The sequence below is a fragment of the Amphichorda felina genome, assembly GCF_050947745.1.
Source record: "Amphichorda felina strain 45539 chromosome Unknown scaffold_6, whole genome shotgun sequence".
NCBI classification, from domain to species: domain Eukaryota; kingdom Fungi; phylum Ascomycota; class Sordariomycetes; order Hypocreales; family Bionectriaceae; genus Amphichorda; species Amphichorda felina.
This window is the reverse complement of record NW_028145044.1, coordinates 1,629,958-1,657,407: the sequence shown is the minus strand read 5'-3', so window position 1 is coordinate 1,657,407 and position 27,450 is coordinate 1,629,958. Positions and strand designations below refer to the sequence as shown.

At 58.1% G+C, this 27,450-nt stretch overlaps 10 protein-coding genes across 10 annotated transcripts; 3 read left to right on the top strand and 7 right to left on the bottom strand.

Annotated features, from left to right (window-relative positions):
- Positions 1-72: 72 nt before the first annotated feature.
- On the bottom strand, positions 73-2,195 carry MIF2 (kinetochore CENP-C fungal-like protein; the record flags this gene model as incomplete). The annotated part of the gene is made up of 4 exons (XM_083195766.1): positions 73-209; positions 272-1,762; positions 1,839-2,032; positions 2,125-2,195. 4 exons carry the CDS (start codon positions 2,193-2,195, stop codon positions 73-75), a joined length of 1,893 nt encoding a protein of 630 aa, XP_083048782.1.
- A 694-nt stretch (positions 2,196-2,889) lies between these two features.
- On the top strand, positions 2,890-3,978 carry ACO1O0_006372 (ribonuclease H2 catalytic subunit RNH201; the record flags this gene model as incomplete). The annotated part of the gene is made up of 1 exon (XM_083195765.1): positions 2,890-3,978. One exon carries the CDS (start codon positions 2,890-2,892, stop codon positions 3,976-3,978), a length of 1,089 nt encoding a protein of 362 aa, XP_083048781.1.
- A 173-nt stretch (positions 3,979-4,151) lies between these two features.
- On the bottom strand, positions 4,152-6,888 carry SEY1 (dynamin-like GTPase SEY1; the record flags this gene model as incomplete). The annotated part of the gene is made up of 3 exons (XM_083195764.1): positions 4,152-4,435; positions 4,490-6,678; positions 6,797-6,888. The coding sequence occupies 3 exons, from the start codon at positions 6,886-6,888 to the stop codon at positions 4,152-4,154; spliced, it is 2,565 nt and encodes an 854-aa protein (XP_083048780.1).
- Positions 6,889-7,540: 652 nt separating this feature from the next.
- On the top strand, positions 7,541-8,749 carry ACO1O0_006370 (carboxymethylenebutenolidase; the record flags this gene model as incomplete). The annotated part of the gene is made up of 4 exons (XM_083195763.1): positions 7,541-7,604; positions 7,875-8,044; positions 8,095-8,220; positions 8,303-8,749. 4 exons carry the CDS (start codon positions 7,541-7,543, stop codon positions 8,747-8,749), a joined length of 807 nt encoding a protein of 268 aa, XP_083048779.1.
- Positions 8,750-9,124: 375 nt separating this feature from the next.
- Positions 9,125-11,845, bottom strand: ACO1O0_006369 (Mechanosensitive ion channel-domain-containing protein; the record flags this gene model as incomplete). Its single annotated transcript, XM_083195762.1, has 2 exons — positions 9,125-10,051; positions 10,115-11,845. 2 exons carry the CDS (start codon positions 11,843-11,845, stop codon positions 9,125-9,127), a joined length of 2,658 nt encoding a protein of 885 aa, XP_083048778.1.
- A 2,185-nt stretch (positions 11,846-14,030) lies between these two features.
- On the bottom strand, positions 14,031-16,282 carry ACO1O0_006368 (uncharacterized protein; the record flags this gene model as incomplete). The annotated part of the gene is made up of 4 exons (XM_083195761.1): positions 14,031-15,277; positions 15,346-15,929; positions 15,986-16,075; positions 16,131-16,282. The coding sequence occupies 4 exons, from the start codon at positions 16,280-16,282 to the stop codon at positions 14,031-14,033; spliced, it is 2,073 nt and encodes a 690-aa protein (XP_083048777.1).
- A 2,545-nt stretch (positions 16,283-18,827) lies between these two features.
- On the bottom strand, positions 18,828-20,842 carry ACO1O0_006367 (ARS binding protein 2-domain-containing protein; the record flags this gene model as incomplete). Its single annotated transcript, XM_083195760.1, has 2 exons — positions 18,828-20,423; positions 20,501-20,842. The coding sequence occupies 2 exons, from the start codon at positions 20,840-20,842 to the stop codon at positions 18,828-18,830; spliced, it is 1,938 nt and encodes a 645-aa protein (XP_083048776.1).
- A 1,135-nt stretch (positions 20,843-21,977) lies between these two features.
- ACO1O0_006366 (uncharacterized protein) lies at positions 21,978-22,829 on the top strand (the record flags this gene model as incomplete). The annotated part of the gene is made up of 1 exon (XM_083195759.1): positions 21,978-22,829. One exon carries the CDS (start codon positions 21,978-21,980, stop codon positions 22,827-22,829), a length of 852 nt encoding a protein of 283 aa, XP_083048775.1.
- Positions 22,830-23,399: 570 nt separating this feature from the next.
- On the bottom strand, positions 23,400-25,074 carry ACO1O0_006365 (Sds3-like-domain-containing protein; the record flags this gene model as incomplete). The annotated part of the gene is made up of 2 exons (XM_083195758.1): positions 23,400-24,590; positions 24,667-25,074. The coding sequence occupies 2 exons, from the start codon at positions 25,072-25,074 to the stop codon at positions 23,400-23,402; spliced, it is 1,599 nt and encodes a 532-aa protein (XP_083048774.1).
- A 1,003-nt stretch (positions 25,075-26,077) lies between these two features.
- Positions 26,078-27,226, bottom strand: ACO1O0_006364 (uncharacterized protein; the record flags this gene model as incomplete). Its single annotated transcript, XM_083195757.1, has 1 exon — positions 26,078-27,226. One exon carries the CDS (start codon positions 27,224-27,226, stop codon positions 26,078-26,080), a length of 1,149 nt encoding a protein of 382 aa, XP_083048773.1.
- Between the last annotated feature and the right edge of the window lie 224 nt (positions 27,227-27,450).

The following is a 27,450-nucleotide window of genomic DNA, read 5'->3' as shown; positions in this document are numbered from 1 at the left end:
TCCGTCTCCCAATTGCGCCGACATAGCAAGTCATGGTATCTAAATTCAACAACAGCCACGGGGCTCCCCAGCTCATGATTCAGGCGCTAGCAGCATCGAGTCGCCCCCGGCGCCTCCGCCCTCGAACGACTGGTGGGCCACCTCGCACGCCTGGGCAAAGAAGATACGAGCCGGTTTCTGGTAGTCGTTGCTTATGCTGTAGTAGTTGCCTGGTAGGTCATATAATGTTAGACGTCTGATGGCATATTGTAACGAGAACGGGCAGACTCACCTCTCGGCACAAACCACTGTCCTCCTGCCGATATACGAAAGTGGCCCTCGTTGACCGTGACAGCCACCTTGCCGTAGTGCACAAAGAAGACCATGTGCATCTTTCGCGAGTTCTTGGGCCGCTTCTCCGCCCCCGGGGGCAGGTCGACCACGCCGGCGCCCATGAAGGGCATCGTCAGCGTCTTGGCGAAGCGGAACGTGGCGTCGCGGATCTCCTTGGTCTCCACTGCATCCCCCGACACGGCGATCTGCTCCTCGCTGATGTGTACCTGGTCGTCGTCCCCCGGCGGGTGCGTCTCGTACTCGGGCTCCCACGCGATCACCTCGCTGACCACGGTGCCCTCGCCCGTCTCCCACTCCTCGGGCTCCTCGATCTCGTCTATGTCCTCCTCTTCGCGGGCGGCCGCACGGCGGTTGCCCTTGACAGGCCGCCCTCTGGGACGACCTCTTCCGCGCGCAGCGCGACGGGCGCGGACCTCCTCCTCGGGGATGCGTACAATCTCCTTCATCGAGCCCAGAACAAAGTCGCGGTCGTTGGTGAACATGTCGTTGCGCTCCTCGTCCTCGGTGATGACCTGCTCTCCGGCCCACCAGCTCAGCGGCTTGTACGAGTGGCGACCCGACCTCGTCTGCAGAATCTCATCTGGGTCGCGGCGCACAGAGACGAGCCCGCGGCGTTTCGGCATGGGTGGGCCCTTCTGCAGGGCCGCAAACGACGTCTCGCCCACGTCGTCGCCGCCGTCTTGTGTTGCGGCCTGCTGGGCCTTGGGTTTGCGTCCTGGCCTTCCCCTTGGCCGCGGCTTCGAGTCCGCCTTTGCCGCCGTCTGCCTCTTGGCGGGTTCCTTGGTCATCTTTGTCCGCTTGGGTTTCGGGGGCTGCTCGTCCTGGTCTTCGTGTTGCGTTTCGTCATCACTGGCGCCGGTCGAACTCCTGAGTGACCGCCGCTTTTTTGAATTTTGAGCTTCCTGGGGGGCCGAGGTCGAGGCCGCGGCTTGAGCTTGCTTGTCCTTCTTCGGAGGTCGACCTGGCCTCTTCTTCTGGGATGCTGATGGTGGCGGTGGCGGCGGTGATGCAATGTCCATTTCGTCTTCTTCTTCCTGTGAATCCCCCTCCCCCTCCTCCTCCCCCTCCCCCTCCTCCTCCTCCTCCTCCTCGTCGTCGTCGTTGTCGTCGTCCACCGGCGCGTCCGCCATCCCGGGGCTGTCCACCAAGTCCGCACCGTCGTCATGGTCAGTGTCGACACCCGCGTCCGAACCAGAATCTTCGTCCGCATCCACCGTCCCATTCATACGACTGGGTTGCTGTAGCCTCGCAGAGTTTGCCTGTCCTGAAAAGTCGAGCGTGCGTGTGACGTTGCGGATGGGCGACGACCCGACGGCCGGATTCCTACGCGGCGACGACATCAAGCTCGTCTTGATCGGCGATCTGCTCCTGGGCAGACGCGACTCGCGGTCACGCTGCTTCAGCACGGTCACGGGCCCAGGGCCGGAACCTGGCAAGGCGGAAACGCGTGTTAGCTGTGGCCCAGGGACGACCATCAGAAGCTAGCATTGGGGGATAGGACGCACTGGAGGGAATATCCATCGCCTGGCTTCCCGAGTCAGAATCCGAGGCATCGTCATCGTGGCGGTCGTCGCTGTCGTCACCCTCGGCGCCATTTGCAGACGCAGGGCCCTTTTGCGGCGAGGAAAAGATGCTGTCGAGGGGCTGGAAGCCGTGCTCGTCGACCTTGCCCGTGTTTGACAGCGTCACACCGGTTTTCCTGGATGGCGAGGGGTCAGCGGACAATGTCCTCTACCAAGCAAGCTCTACCGGGAGAGCGCGCGCGCGCGCGTGTGTGTGTGCGCGACTTACCGACCGACCTGGCCCAGCTTGGGGAGAGGCTGGGGATCGGAAGCATCTTTACGGCGACCGCGCGGAGCCATGGCTTCTCGTGTCGGTCCCGCGAGAGCTCGCGAATAGTGAGCACAGTGCGTTGGCTGCGGTGTAAAATAATCTGCGGAGCCTGGACGGCAGGAATTGGTCGTCGGCGTCGGCGAATCGTAAAAGGGAGGAGTTGGGCGATGTTGCGATGGGCGGGATCACAATGACAGAAGAGGCTCGCTTCAAAGTAAATAATACGTGGGTGGTAAGGTAATGATGCGACGGAGGTTCAAAGTTGGAGACGCGCCTCGACCACGCTGGGGAATCGACAAGCCCCAGTTAAGTCCAGTTAAGCAACCTGGAAGCCAGGCCCAGTGCAACGGTGTGGACGGTTCGACTGTTGACGTGTTGGCCGCCGGATATAGCGGGTTTGCAGGGGGCTGGCCTGTACTGGCCCACTGAAGCGGCCCCTCTGCGCCCCTGGCCGCCCACCACTCACAGCGCCGGCACAGCACCTACACGGCACCTACACAGCGATCTCAGCGGCCACAGCGCCAGTCACAGAGCTCCAGCGCCTGCGGGTGGACTCGAACTAGTTACATAGTATGTACCTTTCAGTCCTCGACCCTCCAATTCACCCCCGTGCCAGCGCGTCTCCCAGACGCGTCGAGGGGTTTCCAAGCTAGACGTCCATCACTACCAGCCTCAGACACACTGCCATGCTTCCCTGGCCATCATAACATCACAACCGCCGCCATGGACGACTCACAGCCCACAGCCGACTCGCAAGTCGCCATCAAAACACCATCATCATCCTCCTCCTCCTCCTCCTCCACCACCTTCATCCCCCCCTCAGTTGACAGGACCCCCCTCCTGACCGGCGCCTCCTCCACCTACTTCTCTCCGATCCCCTCCTCCCTCCAGCCCTCCGATCCCTCCGATCCATCCTCCGCGCCGCCATGCGCCCTAGGCGTTGACGAGGCCGGCCGCGGCCCCGTCCTGGGCCCCATGGTCTACGGCGTCTTCTTCCTGCCCCTCCCGCTCTCCGACCCCCTCCTCCGCGACACGCACCACTTCGACGACTCCAAGGTCCTCAAGCCCGACGTGCGCTCCTCCCTCATGCGCACCCTCTGCACGCCCGCCACCGACCTGCACGCCTCCTGCGGCTGGGCCACGGCCTCGCTGTCCGCGCGCTCCATCGGCGCCAACATGCTCCGGCCCGGCGCCGCCTACAACCTCAACGCCCAGGCCATGGACGCGACCGTCGAGCTGATCCGCGGCGTGTACGCCCGCGGGGTCAACGTCCAGGAGATCTACGTCGACACCATCGGCCAGCCGGCCGCGTACCAGGCCAAGCTGCAGCGCGTGTTCCCCACGGCGCGCATCACCGTCGCCAAGAAGGCCGACAGCCTGTACCCGTGCGTCAGCGCCGCGTCCGTGTGCGCCAAGGTGACGAGGGACGCGGCCCTCGAGGTGCTGTACGAGACCCGCCGGGCCGGTGGTGGCGGTGATGGTGATGGTGATGGTGATGGTGACGGTGGTGCCGCGGAGGACGAGGAGGGTATGGCCTGGGGGTCTGGGTACCCCTCCGATGCGCGCTGCGTGGGGTGGCTGCGAGGCAACATGCACCCCGTGTTTGGCTGGGGGCCAGAGTGCCGCTTCAGCTGGGGGACGGTGAAGGACATGCTCGAGGCCAAGGGGAAGGGCGTCAAGGTGGACTGGCCGGAGGAGGATGACGCGGAGACGAGCAGGATGACCGACTACTTCTCGGCCGGAGGGGCGGACAAGGAATCCAACGAGCTGGGCGGCTGGTTTGGGACATCGACAGGGTTGGAAGCATTCTAGGCGCACGGGTAGTTACGATGGGATTCATTCATGTGTGATGGCGTTAAGGCGTGGTCAGGCCCAAAGGTGCATAAGGGTCTTTGAACAACTCTGGAAAATAGAATGTTCGGGTTAAGGAATGCATTATATCCTGTTTCGCTTTACCGGGCCATCTAGATCAACAAGTCGTCGCGTCAAATCTCGTCCTCTTCCGTAGAGTTGCTCTTCTTCTTCCCCTGGCTGTCCAATGTGTCCATGCTAATGCTCTCGCCGTTCTTGGCCGATACCCCCATAGCTTGCCTCGCCGAGTCCGAGTTCATAATGTACTCCCTCAGCCTCTCCTTGCCAATGTCGATGCCCTGCGTTACGGCCGCATTCCCCATGTGCATCATCGGACCCAGCAGGTTCAGGGTGTAGGCAACGTACAAGCCACCCGCCGAGATGAGTATCAGCAGGAAGAGGAAGGGGTTCCTCAGTACTGCCACGTATGTTAGCATCGATACCAGGCCGGTGGCATCAGAGAGGAACTTACCAGCAACCAGTTCATTCCAGCCAAAGAACAGTAGCACAACATAAAAGTACCACGGGACTTGGGCAACCCCTCCGATAGCACTCCTCTTCGCCTCTACAAAGACACCGTCGGCAGTCTTCTTGAACCGTACAACGAGGTCTTGCCTCTTGCTCTCACTGAGCACTGTCGTCTCCTCTTCGAGGCTCTTCCCCTCATCTTCGTCGACACCTCCAATGGGGGACAGGTCCTCCTCGTCCCCGGGCTCTACTCCACTGGGCTGCGGCCCGATGAAGCTGATGAGGTCCGGAGGGGCATAGGTGGAAGCCAGCCTGAATCTCGACAGCAGTGGGATCAGCTTCAGGGTCGATTCCCTAGCCTTGGTGTAAATGCCCTCGATGTCGTCGGTAGGGCGCCATATCCGGGGGACACCGGCCTCGTCGTAGCGGAACTTGTCCTCAAAGTTCTCCCGGAGCTTCATCAGGATGTTGCCCTCCATGACCTCCTCGTCAATCTTTTCCCGCAGGGCAACCCAGCTCTTGCGTCGCAGCCGCCACGTTCCCACTTCGACTTCGTCATCGCTGGCGTCGAAGCTCTTTGCTCGGTCCACAAACCGACCCTCGGCCTCCTTGACGATGCCGGTGAAGACGGTCCAGATCCTGTCCCACAGATCCTTCTCTGTGATGGGCTTCTCGCCATCTTCCGGGGCGCCGGATCCTCCCCTACCAGATCCGAGCTTGTTGAACTCGATGCCAATGGCGTCGCCGAGTCGCGACTTGACCCACCGCTCCACGCGGGTGGCCAGCCGGCGCATCTCTTCTTTCCGCAGCTTGCTGCTGACCTCGTCAAGCTCCTGTTCAAAGAGCAGGTACTGCGACTTGAAGTTGGTCCACGGGACCCCTTGGATCGCCAGGCTCTTGGCCTCCACCTTGAAGATGTCGAGCGTCTTCTTCTTTTCGTTGGCAACAATTTCGGCAAACTCGTATCCGCCGCCAGCCTTCTGGCCAGCCTTGACCTTGTGGGAGACAGCCTCGCTGAACGCGATGACGCCGGCCTTGTGCGCGGCCGAAAGCTGGCCGTGGTACAGGGCCTTGAGGCGCGTGTCAATTTTGCTCTCCAGCTCGGTCTTCTTGCGCCCGTAAACCCCCTTGTGGTAGCGACTAGCTTGGGTCTCGAAGGCCTTGACACACTCCTGCCGCGCCTTGCTTCCAAGTCCACCCAGATCCGGCAGCACCATGGGTTTACCAAGCCGGGCCGCCTCGGCCTGCCTCTCCTCGAGTGGCAGGATGACAGAGTCAAAGGCAATAAGCACCTCCCTCGAGATCTCATCGCAACGGAACTGAGCCAGGAGCTCCTGCTGCGTTGGCAGATCCAAGTCCTTGTTGTTCACGATCTGGTCCCAGATACCCTCTGCGTAGATGGAGAAGCCATCGGCGGGAATTCGCCTGTGGTATTCGGGCAAGAACACTCCGCCCTCGAGCTCGTGCTCGTCGCGGCTCCCAGACTTGCTTCGGTGCCCGGTTGTGAATCTTGACCCGAGGACCTGGACTTCGCTCGAGAACTTGTCGGCCTGGAGGATCTTGTGGGGCAGAGCGGCGAAGCCAAAATCGAAGTAGTCCTCAATCTTGGAGTTCTCGAGCCCCTGGGGCTTGGATATCGAGGTCCAGATCTTGGTCAGGTCCTGGATCAGGGTGTCTCGGAGGTTGGCAAGGGGCGTGGTGCCGAGGTGATCGCGGATGACGAAGAAGAGGAGCGATCGAGGGGTGGACTTCTTGTCCTTGAGGAACAGCTGCAGGTTGACCTCGAAGACAGTCTTGAGCAGGCCCATGTTGGCGCCCTGGTACAGGCCGACCTGGTGTTCCCAGATGTTGACGAGCAGGACCTCGCTGGTGGCGAGGGCGAAAAGGGCGCTCTTGCGCTCAAAGTCCTGGTCCTCGCCGCGCTCGCGGCCGTCTGTGCCCTCAACGTCCATAACGAGGATGTTGTCGGCCATGCGGGTGCCATTGCTCTCGAGGCGCTTGTTCTTGGACATCCAGATGCCCTTGGTGGTCTGCTGGCGGGCCGTCTCGGACATGACGGAGAACTCGGTGCCGAAGAGGTGGTTGAGGAGGGTCGACTTGCCGGTGGACTGGGAGCCGAAGACGGAGATGAGGTGGTAGTTGAAGCCAGCCTCGGCGACATGTTCGAGCTGGAGGTATTCGTTGAGGTCGGAGCTGTGCCCATCATTATGTTAGCGCGACGAAGGGGATAAGGGGCGCAGGGGCAGGGGCGGAGGGACGAAGGGACGAAGGGATGGACAGAGAGGAAGAGGAACAGATTGGAAAGACGCACTTGAACTCCTTGTCGCCGTCAATGACTTGGACGCCATGCTCAAAGTTGCCTGGAGCCGGCTTGTCGCCGACACCAGCCATGTGGCCGTTCATGATTGCGAAGCTCGTTGTGGAAACAGGGGGCGCGAATGATGGTGTGTGTCCTAGGTATCTGTCCTGTCCTGTATGCGCAGTTCGAGCACCTGGGTTGGACAAGAGCCGCTGGTTGTTATGGTTGTCGCATGGGATTGTTGAAATGGGGGCAGTCTCCCGTGGGTATGTGGTTCGATTTGGCAGCAACCAGGTCTTCGGGATCAGCTGGAAATCAATGTGTCCATATATGGTGTGGGTGTCTCGTGGCAGGTGGTAGGTGGTAGGTGGCAGGTGGCAGGTGGCAGGTGGCAGGTGGCACTGGGTGGTGGCGGGTGACGGCAGGAGCAGGAGCAGTGTGGCGGGGGAGCTCCAGCTGTTGGTGGCTACTGCCTTCAATAGCTGTTCGTGCCTCGGAGCTTGCACTTTTTCCGCGACCCGGGTCTCGAGTCCAATTGAGTTGTGCACAACCACGTATCGATAGAGTTGTGCAGTGTCACTTGTGCACAAGCCAAGTCAAGTCTCACGGTTCACCCACCATGAGCATCCCCACCATGAGGGGTCACTCAAGCTTCAAGTGTTCACAGTTGACATCTGCGAATAATACGACATCTTCGCAGCGCCCCTTCCACCACCGTCATTCAATTTTCATTCTTCTGTGAATACAACAAGCACAATGTTGATCCAGGAGACCCACGCCGATGTGCAGGTCACTGCCAATGGCAAGGAGAGCACCATGCGTATGTACTTGTCGATACTCTGCCCCTCATGAAGCTCCACGAAGCTATGGCAACGACTGACTCCAAGACCCATCGCAGGCATATATCTCTTCCACCCAACAATTCCAGGATACCCCAAGGCGTATGTCATCTCGTTTCATCTCTAGTTACTTCTACCTGACATGAGGGTTCAGGAAATTCCCGGGAGTGGCTCTCTTTAGTGAGATCTACCAAGGTACGCATCACCACCACCATGGCGTATACAGGTCCTAGTCTCACCACAACTCAAAGTCACCGGACCTGTCGCCCGCTTCGCCCGTCAGATTGCTGGACACGGCTACATTGTCGCCGCCCCCTCCTCCTACCACGAGTTCACGGGCCCCGAGCCCCTGAAGTACGACGTCGCCGACACCGACCGGGGCAACCAGTACAAGTTCGAAAAGGTCTTCCTCCCTGCCATAGTTATCGCCCAGTCTTATAACTAACCTCGCAACCATACTCCCACCAACAGACCCTCGAGTCATATGATGCCGACTCCTACGCCACAGTCGACTACCTCCTCTCCCTGCCCACCTGCACCGGCCTGATCGGCGCCACGGGCATGTGCCTCGGCGGCCACCTCGCCCTCCGCGCCACGGTAATACCATGACCACCCCATCCCATCCCACATCGCCCTCGCACAGACAGAACCCCCCCCCCCCTGACAAGGCCCGCCACAGCTCGACCCCCGAATCACCGCCTGCGTCTCCTACTTCGCCACAGACGTCCACTCCCGCACCCTGGGCCCCCACCCCTCCGGGCCCAACACCTCCGCCGAGAGCCCCTCGCCCGACAGCAACCACACGCTGGACCTTCTCCCCCGCCTGCGCCAGGGCGGCGGCGGCTCCGAGGTCGCCATGATCTTCGGCATCAAGGACACGCACGTCCCCGACGCCGGCCGCGACCTCATCCGCGCCAAGCTGCGCGCCGCGGGCGCCACCTTCAGCTTCCACGAGTTCGCCCACGCCCAGCACGCCTTCATCCGCGACGAGCTCAGCAAGGGCCGCTACGACCCGGCCGTCACAAAGGTCTGCTTCGAGGTCCTCCTCGAGCTGTTCAACCGCGCCCTCAAGACCGACCTGGGGCCGCGCGACGGTGCCGTTGCGGAGCCCGAGCACATCTGCTAACGGCATGAACTAATGGTAGTGAATGGTAGTGAATGGTAATAAAATGGTATATTTCATAACGTCCAGCTACGGGACGTGGCCCATGTTCCAGTCCAAGGAGTGTTCAATATTCTATCATCATGAAGAGTCAAAGTGCAAAAGTTCATCCGCCTCCCGAGTCTCGACGTGCCGTGACACGGAGTATCCAAATCTATCAGCTTATATCGTGGAAGCCACCTCGACCGATTTCTCCATCCAACCGTACACCAAATGCCAAAATGCAAGAATCCGTAGAGTCGTGTGTACGTGCGCGTCCCCTTGATTTCTGCGCCACGCCAAACAAATAACACTTCAGGCTGTGCGCAACTCTTAATTGCTCACAAGACAGCAGACCGCTTAGCGCGGACCGGCGGGGGGAGGGCCCCGAATATTAGGTGGCTGCGGTCCAGTCACATTGGCCGTGCTCCCAGAAGATTGCTGCTGCTGAGTGCGGTCAATGGGCGAGAGGTTGCTGCCGGTCTGGGCTTCCTCGTCCCAGAGCTCCCGTCGGCTGTTGGTGGCTGTGATGGGCGACATCTGCGCCCCCTGCCCATTGTCGACATAGGAACCCAAGCCCTCGCCAGCCTTGCGTCGACCACCCGTGCTCGCGTGCTTCACAAGACCGCTGCGGCCGCTGCGGACGGTGTCGAAGCTGCTCCTCCCGCGCTGGGAGGCTTCCCGCGCCAGGTTGCCGCCCAGCATCTTGTCGTCCCATTGGCCGGCCGCGGCCATCTCGGGCACTGGCGGCCGAGACGTGATGCCAGAGATGGCAGCTTCCTCCTGGTCCTTGGCCGCATCATCGTCTTCCGTGTGCGGAACAAGGCGAGCCTCCTCCTTGCCCTTGGCAGAGTCGTCACGAGCCTTGCTCGCCCACTCGTCAGTCACAGCAACAGAGTACGATGGATTTGCCGGGCCACCAAGCGCATCACCGCCGCCACCGGGGCCGTAGATGGGAACCTTCTTCAGGGCAAGCGCCAGGGCACACATAAACTTGGACCGTCGGCTGGCGCGGACCATGCCATTGTGCCAGTTGGACTTGTGCAGGATGGAAATATCCAGGGTGAGCTTGTCCAGGCTGCCGACTCCCTTAATGCCAATCGAAAAGTCGGGCTTGAAGTCTCGCGAGTTGTCCGGGTCACGGACAAAGCGCTCCATCTCCAGGCGCAGGAGCTCAATATCCTCAAAAGTGGTATCAAAGGAGATGTCAATCTCAAAGCTCTCGTACATGGCCTTGCTGCGGGTAACGTTGTCGACCCAGTAGCTGTTAAGCACAATGTTAGGGATCTGTATTTCTCCGTTAGTTCACTCTGCGTGGCACAAGTCGGGGAAGAAATGTCCGTATCGTACCTGTGAAACCTGCTGCGTGTCGGTGCGGGTAAAGACACTGTACAGCAGGGAAATGCGTTCGACAAGCAGCTGAACATCGTTGATGACAACCCGATCGCCGACATCATAGGGATGCTTGACGAAGAGGAAGATGCAGGAACCAAGGAACTCCTGGCAAGTAACGGCAAAGACAAAGGACAGGGAGAGCAGTGCAGTTCCGGCGGAGGCGATAACGGTGACGAAGCTGCTCTGGAAAAAGGCCAGGAAAATGAAGATGACAATGAGCAGCACCACAAAAAGCAGGACCTTGTCAAATGCGCCCAGGGCCTGGCCAATGTCCTTCATACCCTCGCCGATTGCCTTTCTCTCCTTGCCCATCTCGATGACCTTACGGACCATCTCGTCAAGACTGATGTCGCCATTCTCGTCGTCATCGATGACGCCAAATGCTTCCTCGGCCTCCTTCTTATAAGCCGGACCAAGAACCTCGGCGAAGTCTTCGGGGTACAGAGAGTCCCTGCCCTCGACGACAAATGACATCCAGATTCTCCGAGCCAGGGCCTCTGAAGTCCGGAGCTTCTCGAGGGCCTCGAGAACGATGGAGTGCGCCGAGTTCGGGTTGAAGACATTCTTGCCGGTAATCTCCGAGGCAATGTTACCGAAGGCGGACGTGACCTTGCCGCCGATGCGGCCAACGTCGCCAATGATCCTCATCGGCGTGACCGTGCCAGACTTGGAGCGGGCGTGCTTTCCACCAAGCATCATTTCAATGCTATCGTTGATGATATAGTCCTCCTCGGCGAACTCGGGGCAGTACATAGGGAAAAGCGTCCTAGAAGCATCGTACAGCAGGCCAAGCAGATGAATCTGGCGCTTCGAGTCCTTGATGCGGTTCGCAAAGGAGCGCTGATGGTACGAGACGCCGATAAGTTGAACGATAGCTTTCTCAACGAGAAAGACGGCTGAAGAGACAAAGAGAGCGCCCAGAATAGTCTCTAGGGTCTTGGGCCACTGGAAGCCGTTCTTTCTGGCCTCCCCAAACACGTTCTTAAACGTGATCCAAACCGCCAGGGCCCAGAAGAAGAGGGAGAGCGGAATAGACAGGTTTACCAGAACCCTGGCATATTTTTTCGTACCCTGGCTCACGATGCCGCTGAAGAACATGAAAGCCTTGGGGATGAACCATGCCACGAGTTTGGCGGCCCACGCGGTGAGCCATGTGATCTCGATCCAGAGGAAGAGTTTAAAGAGTGAAGGACCTCCTATTCTCTTATTTTTGTCCTCTGGGTGCTCTGGGTTCGGCAAACTGCCAAGGTATATATCATCCTTCCGGCCAGTCGCAGAGAGGACAACAAGGGGAATGGCGAGCATGATGGCGATGGGGATGATGTAGACGAGATATCTGGAGACGATGGAGAAGCTGATAATTTTGTAGTAGAGGCGGCCCATGAAATTGAGGTGAGCCCGCTCATCCTCGCTACCGCCAGTGCCCTTGCGGCCAAGGGTCTCATCCTTCTTCTGGCGGCGGCCGCGGTGGCGGTGGAAAGGGTGGTGGTGGTGCTTCTCATTCTCATTCTGCTGAGTGTCCACGCTCGAGGACTGAGCCATGTCGCCGGGCCTGCGAGCGCCGGTCGAGGCGTGGCTCCGGACGGCGGTGAGCTGGATGCCTTCTTCGGCAGGCATGGTGTTCTGTCCGCCGGAAAGTTGGACAAAGCCCGAGTTGCGCGAGAGGGAAGGGTGTCTAGCGGGCATGGCCAGAAAATGCGCTGCCACCACTTCTTATTTCACCCAGCCCCGGAAATTGGAAGTTCGTGCCGGCGCTGGTGGAGCGTCCGGGGCGAATTCCGGTGGCCAACGACGCAGAGCGACCGGCGTCGTGCTTTAGCTGGACGCGGCCGGGATCCAACAAGGGTGAAGGGGAGTGTCGATCGATCAGAAGCTGGTGAGAAGGGGGCGGCAAGGAGATCCAGAACAAGCACTGGGCCGAGGGCGAATATCCCAGGTACGAGCACAAACACTACGACTTTGTACGGATACCAGTATCGTGTACTAAGTCGCGACTCTCGCGAGACTTGCACCAGGCAAGATTCTGGGGTCGGTCAATAGACGCGAATGCCCTGAACAGGGCTTGGGAATCTGATCGAAAAAGAGTGGAGGGGGGGGGGGGCGGTCCGTAAAAGGAACGAGGGTGGTATTCGTAGCCGAGGGAAAGAGAGTGAATGACCCAGATCAATTAGAGAAACAGAACAGGCGGAGCGACAGACTAAATGGACTTGGATCGAAGCAGTCGGCATAAGAAGGTCTGGGATTTCCTCGTATCACAAGTCTGGTTTTTTTTTTTTCCTGTTCCTTCCCTGCCAACACCAGAGCGTGTTCGGTGATGGCGAGAACTGTCGAGGCAGGTGCGAAACGGTGGGGTTCTGTGACATGGGTGTGGGTTTGAGTGGCTGCGCAATCTGAGGCCGTCGAGTCGTCGACCCGCTGTTGGTCGACCCTGTGAAGGCACTGAAGACCAGTTTTGGCCGGTTTTGGCCAGCTGAAGCACTGGAGCACTGGAAGGGGGGCCCCCAGTAGCCCAAGGGGCCAGTGGGGCGCTGGCGAGAGGGGCCCAGGGGCCCCATAGCCCTTTCAGGAGTCCCAGGCCCTGTGCGTTTGCCAATTGGACCGCTATGGCGGCCGCGATTGAAAGCCTGGCGCTGTGTTGTTTCATAATGACGCCCAGGGCATCGACCTTGGTCTCTTCTGGCAAAGACATGGCATGGGACTACGTACTACTACTATGTATGACGGGGGGGGAAAAGGAGGTTAAGGGAAGAAAGGGGGATGGCGGCGCCTCTTGATCGTTTCGTTTCATACTTCATCCTACCGGCAGAATCGGCGGTGATGGAAGAATGCCCAGTGGCGAGGGGTTAACATGGCGTAGTACTCCGTATAGTATTACTGAACAGGTACGAATACATTGTACTACGAGTACGAGTAATTTGGCCAGACAAGCTTGATTTAGCTCCGATCTGTTGCACCGTAAAATACTGGGGAGCGTTCTTCCCAAGATCGAGCCCTACGAGGACGCATACCACATGTCTCATCTTGTTTGTCGAAAGATTCGAAATCCTTTTGTACCAGCAGCAGGATTCATGGGTCTTATGTACCCATATACTACTATGTATTGGCACTCATTATTCCAGACTACCACCCAACTACCTACCCCGTATCCGTAATCTGGGCAGTCTTTGGATTACTGCATCCAAGGGTTTGGTCGTTGGCCAAAAGTGGATCAACCCATATTGCCACCAGCCTCGTAAAAGAAATTTCCAGCTGCAACCACTGCAACCACTACAAGCATCGTCCCGCTGAGTTCCACGTTGGTGTATGCATATACGTCGTATGCAACTCATCAGCAAGAACAGTGAGATCTGCAATGTCGAAGACTTCCCCTTCCCTTCCTGGCCCACTCACTAGTTAGAGATACTGTGTAGTACGGATACAGTGCCACCGAAGACAATTCTCATCAATTACCATATCCCCACATTTCCCTTTAACATTATCCAACTCCGAGTTCCCAGCTCTCATTTCAAGGCCTTATAAGAAGCTACAGCCCAATTACCTCGGTGTTTATAGTTATCTTCCGAGCAAAAAAGGTTCAGCGCTACCTAGCATGGCAGAAGGCCGTCCCAAGCCACCCAGCCAACCCCTGACAACCGCTGCCTATTTTGGAACATGTCTAATAGACTTTATTTGTAATAGATTCTTTCTCTATATGCATTACCGCCCTTACTGTATACAAAAGACTGGGTATCATGGCCGTATCTCTAGCCGCTCATATATCCGTGGTATCATGAAAAAGCTCCACAACATAAGTAATATCAACCGCTTCGCCATAAAAAAAAAAAGAGAATCAAAGAAGGAAAAGGAGAGGGAAGGAAAAAAGATCTCCCCATCAGTGTGCCCTGGCAGGTTCTGGCCTCGCCGTGCAGAACCCTGCCATCTCCTTCATCTCCACCCGCGACTTCTCGTTGTCGTGTGCGTCGTCGTTGTTCTCCGCTTCAATGGGCATTCCGCTGTCAAGCTGGTAGAGAGGCTCCAGGGTGGCATCCCTCCTCATAAGGACCCATCGCTTGTACCAGAAGGGCAGGGTCTTGGTGATCTGGTACTTCATGAAGACCCGGGTGGGGACGGCAAAGATATAATCGAGCTCTTCCAGGGTGCGCTGCTTGGTCTCGGGAAGGAAAAGGAAGATGATGACGAGGCCGACAATGTTGAACCCGGCGTAGAAGAACATGACCCCTCGGATGCCCAGTTTAGCGAGCATGAGGGGGAAGGTGATGGAGACGACCGCCGCCCAGCCAAGACACGTTGCCACAGACCAGGCCATGCCAACCTCACGATGCGATAGCGGGAACACCTCGGCTGAGTAGGTAAAGGGCACAGGCCCCTCGCCAGGCGAATAAAAGGCTGCAAACAGATAGACGAAGAAGGAAACGAGTGCAAGATGCAGTCCGCCCTCTCCTGGGATCAGGGTGCAGAAGCCCGCTGCAGCCAGACACCAGGCCATCTGAGGAAAGGTGAAGAGCAACAGGGACCGCCGTCCAAATGTGTCGATGGTCCAGATGGCAGGGAAGGCGAAGATGAAGTTGACGAGCCCAAACCCCCACGTGGCCAGCAGAGCTTCAAATTTAGAGGCGCCGGCGTTCTCGAACAGTGTCGTCGAGTAAAAGGCCATGACGTTGATGCCGCACATCTGCTGCGCAATCATGACAGTGAACGACGCCAGGGTGGCGCGACGGACGCGAGGGATTGTGAACAGCTCTATAAACTTGGCGATGTAGTTCCCCTTCTTGATGTACTGGCGCTCCAGGTCTAGTTGAACGTGAATATAGTATAGGTCGCGCCCAGCCTGAATGGGATTGTTCCGCAGGCGTAGGAGAGACTTCATGGCGTCGTGATAGCGGTTTTTCTTCATATACCAACGGGGTGACTCGGGGCAGAAGTAGATGAGGGTTGCCAAAGGAATGGCGGGGATGATGGCGGACCCAAGCTGGTATCTCCAGGGGTCAACGGGGATCTTGGATACAGCGAGGTTGGCGCAAGTCCCGAGGAATATGCCAAACGCCGTCCACAGCTGCCAACCCATGACGAGCGCACCGCGAATCGGCGCGGGCGAGTTCTCGGCTGCATAGATGGGGACTAGCATCCAGTCAGCAACTCCATGTGATCGGGGATACTAAGAAGGAGGTCCTTGTCTGGCGACTTACCTGTGGAGGCCTTGGTGCCCATGCCCATACCCAACAACAACCTGCATGCCAGGAGCTGCTGCCACGTGTTGCAAAAGGCGCTCCCAACGACGGGCCACAAGCAGAGGTTGGCAGAGAAGAAGATGGTGCCGCGGCGGCCGACCAGGTCGTTTATAGGATCCGACATCCAACAGCCAAAGAATGCTGTGCCGAGATACGGCGCAGCATTGACCAGTCCGACGAGCATCTTGTCGTGATAATTATCGCCGTCGATGCCAAAGACCTCGGGGAACTTGACGGTGGCACCGTTGGAGCCTGTCTGATCCCAGCCCTGGACACAGGCACCTATAGAACATGTGACGACTGTCAGGAGCAGAACGCCGGTGATGCGCCACTTGTGCAGAATCTCATTTCGCAGGACGTCAATTTCGGTCTGGTCCAGAGCCTCATCGCCGGTGATGTCTTCGTAGCCGGTGGGATCCCGAGCGACAAGGGCTCCTTTGCGAACAATGTGGCGGTGCTCTTCCAACCCCTTGTCGCGGCAGAATTCGTCGACGGCCAGCAGCAATACCCGCCGTGGGATTCCGGCAAGCGGATTCTCGATCCTGAAGCACAGGTCAGGGGATGGGAGCGGGTAGCATCGACTCGTGGGCCAACGTACCTAGCCTCGAAGTTGTCATTGAGGTTGACAGGTCTGTCTGTGCGGCGGTAGCCATTCTCAGACGAGGTCGATACGGGATCACGGGTCCTTCTATGGGAGAGAAGCAGATGGTTAGTTGCAATTTAGGCATGATTATTAGAACAACCTGTTAATAGGGGTGGATAGGTGAAAGGTGCAGGTATGCATGATCTGGGACACGAGGATCGAACAAGGTGAGGAGGGGCCGTAGCTGAGGAAGCCATACAGTTCATGGTCGGTCTCGATCTCATAAAGATCATCAATGGAGGATGAAGACATGGCTACCCATTGCCTTGCGACTGAAACAGACGGCCAAGGCCTGTGGTAAGCCGATTCCGGCCGTCGGGCGGGAGCGGCAGTAAGTGAAGCTATCCAGGATGGCACGCGGTTGGTGGAGCCGGCGCGGGATGGCGATTGTCCTTTGGGGATTCGGTATCTGGCGACGAAGTCACGCCAATGGTAGTGGTGAGAACCAAGGTATTGCGGAGTTGCGACGGTTCGGCGCAGCGGTAGATGAGATGGATGGCTTCAAAGCCAGAGCCGAAGAAGCGAAGAAGCGCGATCACCAACAGAATAGACGCGCGGGTAAATTAGCTATGAAACGTTGGCGGGTATAAACGTGGTCGAGAACGGGTGGAGCGAAGTCGGGCAAACGGACGACGAGTAGTAACTAGTAGTATCCGCAGTAGTATTACGTCGTACTTGTACTCCGTATATGAAGGCCCTATTGGGAGGGGCTGTGGGGGTGAATTCCGCGGGGAGCAGCATGCGGCAGTGATAGACGTTTGAATCAAGAAGAATGGTGCAGCTGCTACGAAGCATGTATGGCGAGAACGGGGGAATGAGAGAATGTGGTGAGAACGAGAAGGGGCAGATAAGTACCCAGATATCGGGTAGGTGTCGTCGCGAATACCAATGGGTCAGTCAGTGAGAGTGAGAGTGAGACCCAACGTTCAGCTTGCGCAGCCAAGACTCCAGCATATTATGGGGGCGATCCATGGCTGCAGGGGCAGGCAGGAGGAATCTGGAGGAGTTGGCGATCCATGCTCACTGCGCTGCCAGTGGTCAGCGGTGGGTGGCCAGTGCTGGTCACTGTGCTGGGTACAGTGGTCGGGTGGCCGCAGTTGGTGGTCAGCATTCAGCAGCTGGGCTGTACTGGCACAGTACGAGTACTGCAGTGCGTGGGCCATCCAGCACCTGGTGACCTGAGGCTCTGAGCACACTTCTCCACCTGACAGCACGAGTCCACGACCCCGGATGTTGGATCTAGCAAGACCAACTTGAGACTTGCATCAACCATCATCAACGTCACCAACAGCCCAACAGTCCAAGCTGCAACGCAGCGACAACCGTACACTCGCCCTCCGTCCCGCCCCCGGCTTGTCTTGGCCCCAATCTGGCAATCTCCAGACTCATAGCAGCTCTCGCCGGGGAGACCGGTTCGCCTGCGCTACAGCCACTGTGCAGCATGACGCCCCTGGCTACAGACTAATACATCTCGGGCTCGGGCTCTGCATCGATGCCGCCATACACGCATTCACGGACCATCTCGGCCGTATTCTGGTCCCGCCGTCGCGTTGACACGGCCCAAGAGCCTCGCCGCCAGCCTTCCTCGGGGGCCGTCACGCATGCCCCAACAAACCAGTCTGGGGGTGTCGCGGATTGTCGACCAACACGTTCAAACCCGCAGCAGCAGCAGCAGCAGCAGCAGCAGCAGCAGTAGTAGTAGTAGTAGCATTCGTACGCATTGCGAATAATGGTCCTCTGAAATCATCCGCTGCGGCATATGGCTCCAGAATTACCTGCGGAATCAGCAGCAAACAATCCAAAGATAGTAAATGGTATTACCCGCCGCCACCATAATGCCATCCCATCTCACCACACCATGGCTTGCATGGCCTGCCCTGCAGCCCTATCAATGCCTGGCTATGAGGAATATCGAATCCTGCCGCAGATCACTGTCGATTTCCGATTGACATCGGCTCGGTCATCATCCGTCAGCACAACCAACAACACTCGACCAACTAGGTATATCCCAGGGTGTGTCTCGAAGCAGTCGGAGCAACATCCGCGGGCCAACATAGATGAAAGATCCGAAGCTATTGCATATCTCCCTTTTTCAGAATGCTTCATTTGCGCTGCCCCAGACAGCTCTCAGCACATGTATCATGGTTAACAACAAGCTGAGAGCTGCCAACCATGTCCCAAGCCTGCGCTCCGGAGGCTCTATCGGAGGTCTATCTCGAGTCTACCCGTTTGCCTACCTTGTTTTCCCTGCCCTACTTGCCTCCATCATGGCGCTTATACGTTTGTGTCTCAACGCGACCAACAAGCCGACTCACAGTTGCCGCTAACAATCCGAGCCTCTCATGCGCTCGTAGTAGTTTTTATCGGGTCAACGGCCGAACAACAAGGACGCTCTTTGCCGGCCAACAAGCGTCTACCCACCTAGTTCATGTCAGCCATCACGCCCCCAGATCGATCATGCCGCGCCGTGACCCGTCCCAAGCAACCAGTTTGGGGCCACGGCATGCTCGCTCACAAGATCTCATGGCAGATGAACCGTAGGCAGTCTTATGTATCCGTACAATGTAACTACTACTACTCCACACTTCACACGTGGGGTCTAAGGGCGTGGCCTACTCCTACGAGCTAGGTGCCACTTTAGAGAGCCAACCGAGATGATTGAAGTTGAACTGGGCTTCGCAGCACCCGTCTTTATTGGTATCACTTTCAAAAATTCCACCCAAAAAATCCAAAATCCAAAACTACTACATACAAACCCCTGCACCGCTTAGCACACAGGTAGAACTTGGTATCATAATCATCCCCGGTCCTCTCTGAGTGTTGACATGACCTTCTCTCGCAAGTCTGACAGCTCCCGCCCCCTCTTCTCCATCTCTCCGAGCAGAGCCTGATACTTTTTCTTCCACTCCTCAGCAGACAGCGCCTCGCCCCCATCACCCACACACTCCACTCCATCCTCTGTCGCTGCAGGTCTCTTCCACATGCTCCACGGCACGCTCTGCGCCATGTGGGAATCGGCCCTGAGATGCCCGAAACGATACTCCCACACAAATCTATAGTTGTGGAAGCCGTCCCCGTCCGACAGGCGGTAGTATTTGGGACGCGAACCCATGAGCGCCTGGGCCCCCGCTAGCGCCCCGAGCTTGTTGAGGAAGTCCTGGGTGGACGTTGCCGTCCTGAGCATGTCCTGCAGGAGTGAGTTGACCACGGCGGCGGTCTCGTCCATGGAGGGCGGCTTGTCCGGGTTGCCATCGCAGTCGAACCACTCCCCGTCCTGGGCGGCGCGCATCAAGAAGCCCAAGACGGCGTCCACGTTGGTGCGGTCTTCTATCCTCTCAAAGCAGTAGCCTGGAACCTTGCTGTCCCCACAGCACCCATCACGGACAAGTTGGTGACTGGTCCCGAATGGGGCGGCCGCTTCCATCATGAACCCATACCACGCGTTTGCCGGGTCCCCTTCCGGCTGATTGCCCCCCTGCTGAGGCTCCTGTTGGCCGTTTATCATCAATGCCGGAGGTGGCGTGGCCAGTCGCACCGGTCCTCCTGTACGCTGGGGTACTTGGAGAGATATGCTTGGCCGCGCTGGTCGTTGGGCCTCTGATGCCCCCCGGCTCTGTTGCCCAGGTCCTAACACAGGAGCTGGGACTGCCTGGCCAGGATCGTCCGGAGGCTCCGCAACTTTGGTAGGTTGCGGGATGAAGATTTCCGCCATGTTTGATGAGTTGTCACCCTGGGGAGGTTGGCTCTGTGCCGGGTTCCAATGCTGGAATGAAAAGCTTGCCCCGTCCACCGGGGTGTGATTGATGCGAGGACGGCCTCTCTTCTTGGCGCTACTGTCAGAACCTCCAAGATTCCATGCAGAGGAGACGTTCTTGGGTCCACGACGGTGACGGCCCATCTTAGGCTGGGATGGCGTGATAGCAGATTGTGGCTCCCTGGCATCATCCCAGAAAGCCGTCTTGTTTGTGGGAGTGATGGCGGAGTTGGGATATCTGCCAAAGGGAGTCTGGGGACCGTCCCCGGCGGCGCCTGGGCCCGACCCCGGATACGCTGACCTAGGAACATCCAAGTGAGAAGAGAGGTGTGACTCGCCAAGGGAAGGCCAGGGAGCCAGTGGGATGTGGCTCTGATCTTCCATGGCCGAAGAAGGCGATCGACGAAGTCGCTGGGCGGAGAGGGGGGTTTCATCACCACATTCTGCTCTCTTACGGCCTCGTTTAGGACGAATATGAGGAAGGAGAGCTCTTAAAGCCATATCGTCTTCCACCAAGACACCGTCACGGGCGAGCTGGCCAATGGGCTCGGTGCCATCTGGGATCTTGGTCCAGTACTCGTTAGGTACGCGCATCAAATACTCAAAGAAAGATTTGATGTGTAGCGAGTTCAGCCATTTCTACAACCAGTCAGCAACCCCTCGTACATGTCGTTCAGATGGGCTACGCGGGTCAGTAATAGCAACGCCAAGCTCACCTTTAACCGGACACCATACTGGGCAACCTTCTGGCGGCTCTCATTGCTTCCGGGGTCCGGGGGCTCAACGCCAAGCTTCTTGGTCAATTCGGTCCAGGTCTTGATCTCATTGGCGTAGAGCTTCCTGACAAGGTCGTAGATAGCAAAGGTATCGAAGCTCTTGCTGGCGCTCTTGGGCGGGTTCCGGAAGGCCTCCCGGAGAGCCTGGGTGTCGCACTCGGGGGGCAGGGCCGGGTTGCAGTAAAAGATGAAGTTGACGTAGGCATCCTCTATGGTGGCAGCTGTGACGTTCCTGTCCGGCAGGGCGCCTCTGGTGCTTGCGCTGCTTGGCCGCGAGGGCATGGCTTAGATGGCTGCGAGTCCCAGGCCTCAGGTAGGCCTCGGGTAGGCCTCAGGTGAGACTGAGGCCTTGGGGTGGCCGCGGTAGCAGTAGAGACGCTGGTCGGCGCGTCGACACCATCACAGGCAGAGGCTAATGGTGAGGGATTGATGTCTGGTGTCTGAGGAGCCTGGAAGACAAGAGAAGTCCTCCGAGGACTACTCCAACGCGTCAGGGCAGGTGCGCCTTGTGAGGTAGGTACATGCTACGAAGGTAGGAGGTATAGACTGCGGTGAGGATTGGATAGGGCCACAACCACGGGCACTGTACATATACTTGTATGTAATTAGCCCGTTTCACAGTAGGCTAAATTTAGGTGTGCTTACTCGCACTGTCACCAACGGTCGAACACGCAGGAATGTGTGGGGTGTGTACAGTGTTTTAAGTGCGTACACCGTGTGAGTTGACCATATTCGCACTATTTACTACTTACCTATCTTGAGGCACTAAGCTGGGAGGAGCGCTTTGAGTCCCTCCGTCCCTCCAACCAGACCAAACAGTCCATAATACCTATTCGGACTCTCCGACCTACACCCACTCGGCCGATGCAGGTATTCATACTAATAAGTTTACTCATGTCCATTCACGTCGTTTGCTGACGAATCGCCCTCCACCCATTCATGATTAGTCAAAGTGAAGCCAATGACGGCAGTGTTGCGAGTGACATAATCCTCCGGCTGTTCTCCCCCGCAGTTATACGTACCCGCCCCGTCAACGCCGTTCCCCGCCACCGACGTCCTGGCTCCTCCGGGGCTCCGTCGCCAACTCCCGATGCCTTACTAATGAGCAATGACCGCACTGCTCTCCACACGATGGCGTGCTCGCCAACTGTGTGTGTCCTCCCACCGAGGTCCCAGATTGTGCCATTATCGGTAGTCGCTTCAGCTACACATAGACGAGGCTCTGATTTCAAAGCTGCGCCCTTCGACTTCCTTTGACTTGACGCCATCACCAATTCTCTGTCCTGGATATATAAGGAGAAACCCGCGCTCTCAGAACTACCGCCAACAGACCACAACTACGAATATCTTTCAATCAACTCAAGACGGCCCAGCCAACTCCAGGCTTCAATCACCACTGCCTCTCCTCACTCAAACCATGACCGTCACATCTACGATCCCCCGGGGCGACGTCACCGCCACCCTCAACTTCTTCCAACCCCCGGCTGACCCCAGTGCCACTCCCTACAACAACGTCGAGCCCGTCGCTGGCGAGCCCGACCGCAACTTCTCCGACGACACCCAGCAGGTCCTCATCCACGACGCCCGCGGCCGTGAATCCGACTTTACCCTCGACCGCGACGCCTTCCAGGTCCTGCGCGGCGTCCCCGCCTCGGCCGAGCGCGACTTCACCGACGACGCCTCCATCCAGAAGAAGTACTACCCAGAGGTCGAGCGCCTCCTCCTCGACGCCATCCCCGGCTCCAACCGCGTTCTCCTCTTCGACCACACCATCCGCCGCGCCGACCCCAGCGCGCCCCGCAACCCCGTCCTGCGCGTCCACATAGACCAGACCGCCCGCTCCGTCGAGAAGCGCGTGCGCCGGTACTACGAGCCCGCCGAGGCCGAGCGCCTGCTGCAGGGCCGGTACCGCATCGTCAACGTCTGGCGCCCGCTCGGCTCCGGGCCCGTCGAGTCGCTGCCCCTGGCCTTCGCGTCGTCGGCGTCGGTCGAGGACGCCGACGTGGTCCCCATCGAGCACCGCTACCCGGACGGGTACCGCGGCGAGACGGGCGCCATCCGCTTCAGCCCCCTGCAGGAGTGGCACTACCTCAGCGGCATGACCGGCGACGAGCGCATCCTGCTCGAGTGCTTCGACAGCGAGTCACTCAAGCCCGGGTCTGCCGTCCGCGGGAGGGTGCCGCACTCGGCCTTTGAGGACCCGCGTACGAGGCCGGATGCGCAACCCCGCGAGAGCATCGAAGTCCGCGCGCTGGTGTTTGGCCCGTGATGAGCTCGAGTAGGGGCTCGGGAGGGTGGGGTTTAATGAAGTGATGATGATGTATAGGATATATTTTACACTTTTGCATGAGCATCTAGATGGCATTCCTTCATCTGTCACGTTTCACCAGTTTTTGGGTACTTCAAGTTAATAAGATTGCAATATCAAAGAACATTCAAGGCTACTGAGGTAGTGAGATCGTGGGTCCATACTCATATGTTCCGACCCCAGTACGATATACAATGCTGTGCAGTCTATTACCCTCATGTCCTCGGTATGGGGTCTTCTCATCGCGAATCTCTGACCACCTATGCCGTGACTCCACCTTGTTTTGAACGAATGCCATAATAAATCAAACCCTTCTTGGATGCCCCAGTCGAAAGCGGTATCTAGCCTGCGGTTTGCACACCAGGTGGTATAAGCCCAGCCAGAATCCAGTACCCCCGACCGTGCAAAAGACTTGGTGGCTGTTTTGTCCCTCGGGACGGCCAAAATGCAACCGGAAATCACCTATGCGCCGCGCTCGTATATTGCCAAAGTGGGAAGCGTAACAAAAGGAACACGATGCAACCCGGCCGCTCAGGCCCTGCGGCCCCTGCCTCTAACACTGCCGCCTGTCCCCTGGCGGCTCATAGCCACGCCTCCAAGGCTGCTCTGGCGGCTCATCGGTGCGGCTCCGTGGGACCCTGTCGAGCCTTGCATGGGGCTGCCGCGCAAATCAGACAGCGGCAGGCCGAGGGTCTCGGCGATGGACTCGGTGTCCTCTCGCGGCGCGCTTGTCAAGGCAACGTAGCGGCTCTTCTGGTACGGAACAGACACCTGCTCAAGGATCCTGCGGAAGCCAACGGAGGAGTCAAGGTGGGCCCCTGGCTTGTGGGTGCTGTCGTAGTGCTTCAGGGTCGAAATGATGGCCAGGTCCGTCTGGATGTCGTCCTGCGGAAGAGGGGTGGGGTAGTTCTGATCCGCGCTCCTAGGGTACGGCTTAAGGTACTGCTGAGGGACAGGAGGCGGCATCTTGGGGGGCTCCTGGGCGTGCATCAAATCCAGATTGGCTGAGGCTTCAAAGTTGGCAATGCCCTCAATGCCCAGGATCCTATCATCGACGAAGTTCTGATTCGCATTTCCCCTTGTGCTTCGAGTGGCGTGTGACACCTGGCGCTCCATCATGGGAGCTGAGGGCATAGACTCATTGTCCTCGTCATCCCCCATGTCGCTATCATCGGGGGACGAGTGGCCGTTGAGGCGGTTACGGAGGATGTACTGGTGGGCAGAGACAGCGGCACTATTGTAGTGCAGCGACAACTCCTTGTCCGTAAAGAGCTTATCAATGGTGTAGAGGGGTCCATTCTGCTTGGCCGCGGCACGAGCCTTCTCAGACTGCCAGAGGGGAGTTGTGTTGCTTGGGTCTAGCGCCCGTCGCATAGGTCCAGGAGACCCGTCGTCGTCGCCAGCGTTGCGCTTTCGCTTCTTGTCCGAGTACATCTGGAGATCCTCGGCGTCCTTACGCAACCGGGTCGCTCGTTTGCCGTGGGCGCCGCCTGGGCTCGAAGGATTGGTGATGCTGAACTGATTGGGGTTCAAAAGGAGAGCATTGGAATCGTTAATTTCCAGCACCTCCTTCTCCCTGTTCAGTCGGTTCTTCTTCTGGGTAAGTGTGTTGATGAGGCGGTCTCGGAGGGTGCTAGTCAGGGCTCGGTGCTCCCGCTTCGCCGTCTCGACCTTGTAAGAATGAACGTTGTTATACTCTCGAACTTTGCGGTCGAATTCGTTCTGTTGTTGAACAGGCATGTCAGTTATCGCTGTCAAGAGAATGCGGAGGGGGTGCTGGCGCCATTGGTGAGCATACCTTGGATCGGGTGAGCTGGGTGTCCCGAATTTCAATTAGGTCCTCAATTTCTTCCAAGAAGGTGTGAAACTTGAGGCCAGCCATATCCAGGAGGCTGCGAGCGCCCTCGGCGTGGACAGGAGCACCGTGGATCTGGTCATGCTCCCTCTCCAAATCGGCGATGAGGTCGAGTGCCTTGGGGTTGTAAGGGTCGAAGCGCTGGACCAGGTTGATGTCCAGCTGGATCTTCTGGAGCTGGTCGCGGTACGTCATGTCCTTCTCGCGCTGGAATCGCTCGTTCATGGTGGCCAGACGATCCACCAGGAGCTGGCGTTTCCGATCCCTCTTGGATTGGGACGCGGGAGGAGGGGAGCGTCTGTCGCTTTTGCCGCCCATTGTCGGGGGGACGGCGGCGTCGGATGCAGCCATTGCGAGACGGGGGGGTGCAGCGCAGGACGATCCGGCGATGTGAAGAGTGCACGGAGGCAGTGGGAGAAAGTAAACAATAAATAGAGGAAAGCCCCGAGGCCCCAGCAGAAAGCCCAAGTTGTGGGAGACGGGGAGAAACCTTGCTGGGCTGCAGACGATGTGTGGTGCAGAGTGTGTAGGAGAGTCGGTCCTCGGGCAAGCAACAAGGCTTCTCGTGCTGGCCCTACTGGGCGGGATTCAGCGTGTGCTGCTGTATTGGGGAATAGCGGGAGTAGCAGTAGCCACTTATTCGTGCTAGCGGGCTTCTCGTCTGTCAGTCCCTTGCGCTCAATGACGGAGGGGGCTAGGGCGGCTCTCCAGGCACCGGAACAGCAGAAGAAGAAACGAAATTGTGGAAGAGGGCAGAGATGAGATTCAGGCTGCGACAAGAATGGTTGTCAATAGGCAGGTCTGGCAGATATTAGCCTTGCAGCCACGGATACACAAACAGAGCTGAGGGTTGGCTGTCTGATTGTCTGCCCGCCCGAATTGCCGGATGACCGCACACCCTCCTCACCGCCTGCCAAACAAGGCAAGCACGGGGACAAGGACAGTGGTCACCATCCGCAGCCGCCTGCTGCCATTGGCCCGTTCCCCGGCCTCGGGAAAGCCACCACCTTCTGTTGGAGAGTGGGCGTCTGATTCAAGAGAATTAGTATGGACTAGGACTCTTTCTAGGTTCGCCTTTTCAGGGTCTTGAGAGTTTGAGTTCTTTTTTTTTTTTTGGTAAGCTCATGTAAATCCTTTGCTAGATACTACTTTTTGGGGGGGGACATCTAAGACCATCATATCTAGTAGCCAATCCCGCCCCGGTACGGATACGTACTACTACTAGTAGGTAAGTACTTACTACTATCTGAGGTAGCAAGTAGTACGAGCATGTACATCATATCACCCCCATTAGAAGAGCGAGACGGCGTTGGGTATTTTTTAAGTTGCTTGAATTGTAATTCGCATTCGTATTTCATAATCCACTTCGTAGCCTCTGTAGTTGGGTCAGTAACCCAAACCCTCCCGGAAGAGCTCTCGTGTCCTCTGCAGCAGCCGCAGCGTCCCTCTCCCTCGACGACACACTGCTCTTCCGCGGCCTGGTCGCCCCTTCAGTCTTGCCCTCCCTCTTGGCCGACTGTTCCATTTCCTTCATAAGTTCCTTGTGCCTGTCCTCCACCATCTTGGCTAGGCTCTCGATGAACTTGTTCCGGCCCTTCTCCTCCGCGGTGCCCTTCCACACCGAAGTCAGCTCCTTAAGTTCCTCCACCCGCTGCGCCGCCGCAGCGATGCCGTCCACGGGGTCCGGCGACGACGTGAGGATCGTTGATATCTCCTCCCGCAGCTTCCTAAGCACCTCTTGCCCCTTGTCCTCCGAGCTCTGCTGCTGCGATCCCGGCTCCGGTGCTGAGACGGAGAGGAAGGACGAGCTCACCGAGAGCTCCGACGGCGGGAAGACAAACTCCATGGCATCGCCAAACGTCTTGATGACTGACTCGAGCCGTGCACGCACAAGGGTCAGCGTCTGCAGCTGCTTGACGTATGACGGCTCCAGGCCCTCATCGGCGGGTGATGCCGAGGCCTCAAGGCCCTCGGTGCCACCAGGTGCTGGCGTCTCCTTCCGCACCGCGCCCGGCTCAGCCTGCACGCCCTCTGGGACAAAAATCTTGATGTCGTCCTGCAGAGTCTCGTTTATCGTCTCCGTCAGACTCAGCGTCTCGCCCCGCAGCAGCTCCACCTCATACGCGAGCCTACTCCCGCTGCGCAGAATGTCATCTGTCAGCTGCGTCAACGTGTTGGAAAGCCTCGTCGTGTGGGCATTCAGCTGCGAGATGAGAGTCTGAGCCTGCGCCGACAGCTCGGCGGTGCCTGATGACGACGATGACGAGGTCGAGGCCGCGGTTCCATCCTGGGCGGTGGTGCCACGTTGCAGCGGCGGGAGGTTGGAGTTGAGGAAGGCTGCGGGATCAAATGATTGCGATAGGAAAGGCTTAAGGAAGTCGTCGGATGTGTGGCTGGACTTGGCCTGGACAATCTGTCTGGAGTAGCCGCGCGAGTGCCCGTTGCGGATGGACAGGGCGACGCTGTTTGTCCGCCTGCGAGTGTGCTTGTATTCTGAAGTCATGCCTGCCAATCACTCCCTGAGCGAATCAGCGGGCATCCATGTGAGCTTTTGTATTAATTTTGGCGGCGAGTTTGTGCAGTTGTCTCTGTGATACGTTGCGTCGCTGAATCGATGGATGAGTGAGGTTACCAACTTGCCTCCTTAGAAGGTGCCATGGACATTCCCGCCCGCCCAAGCCGATGATGAACCGGCCATCTTCTTCACTCATCCATCATCACCACTCA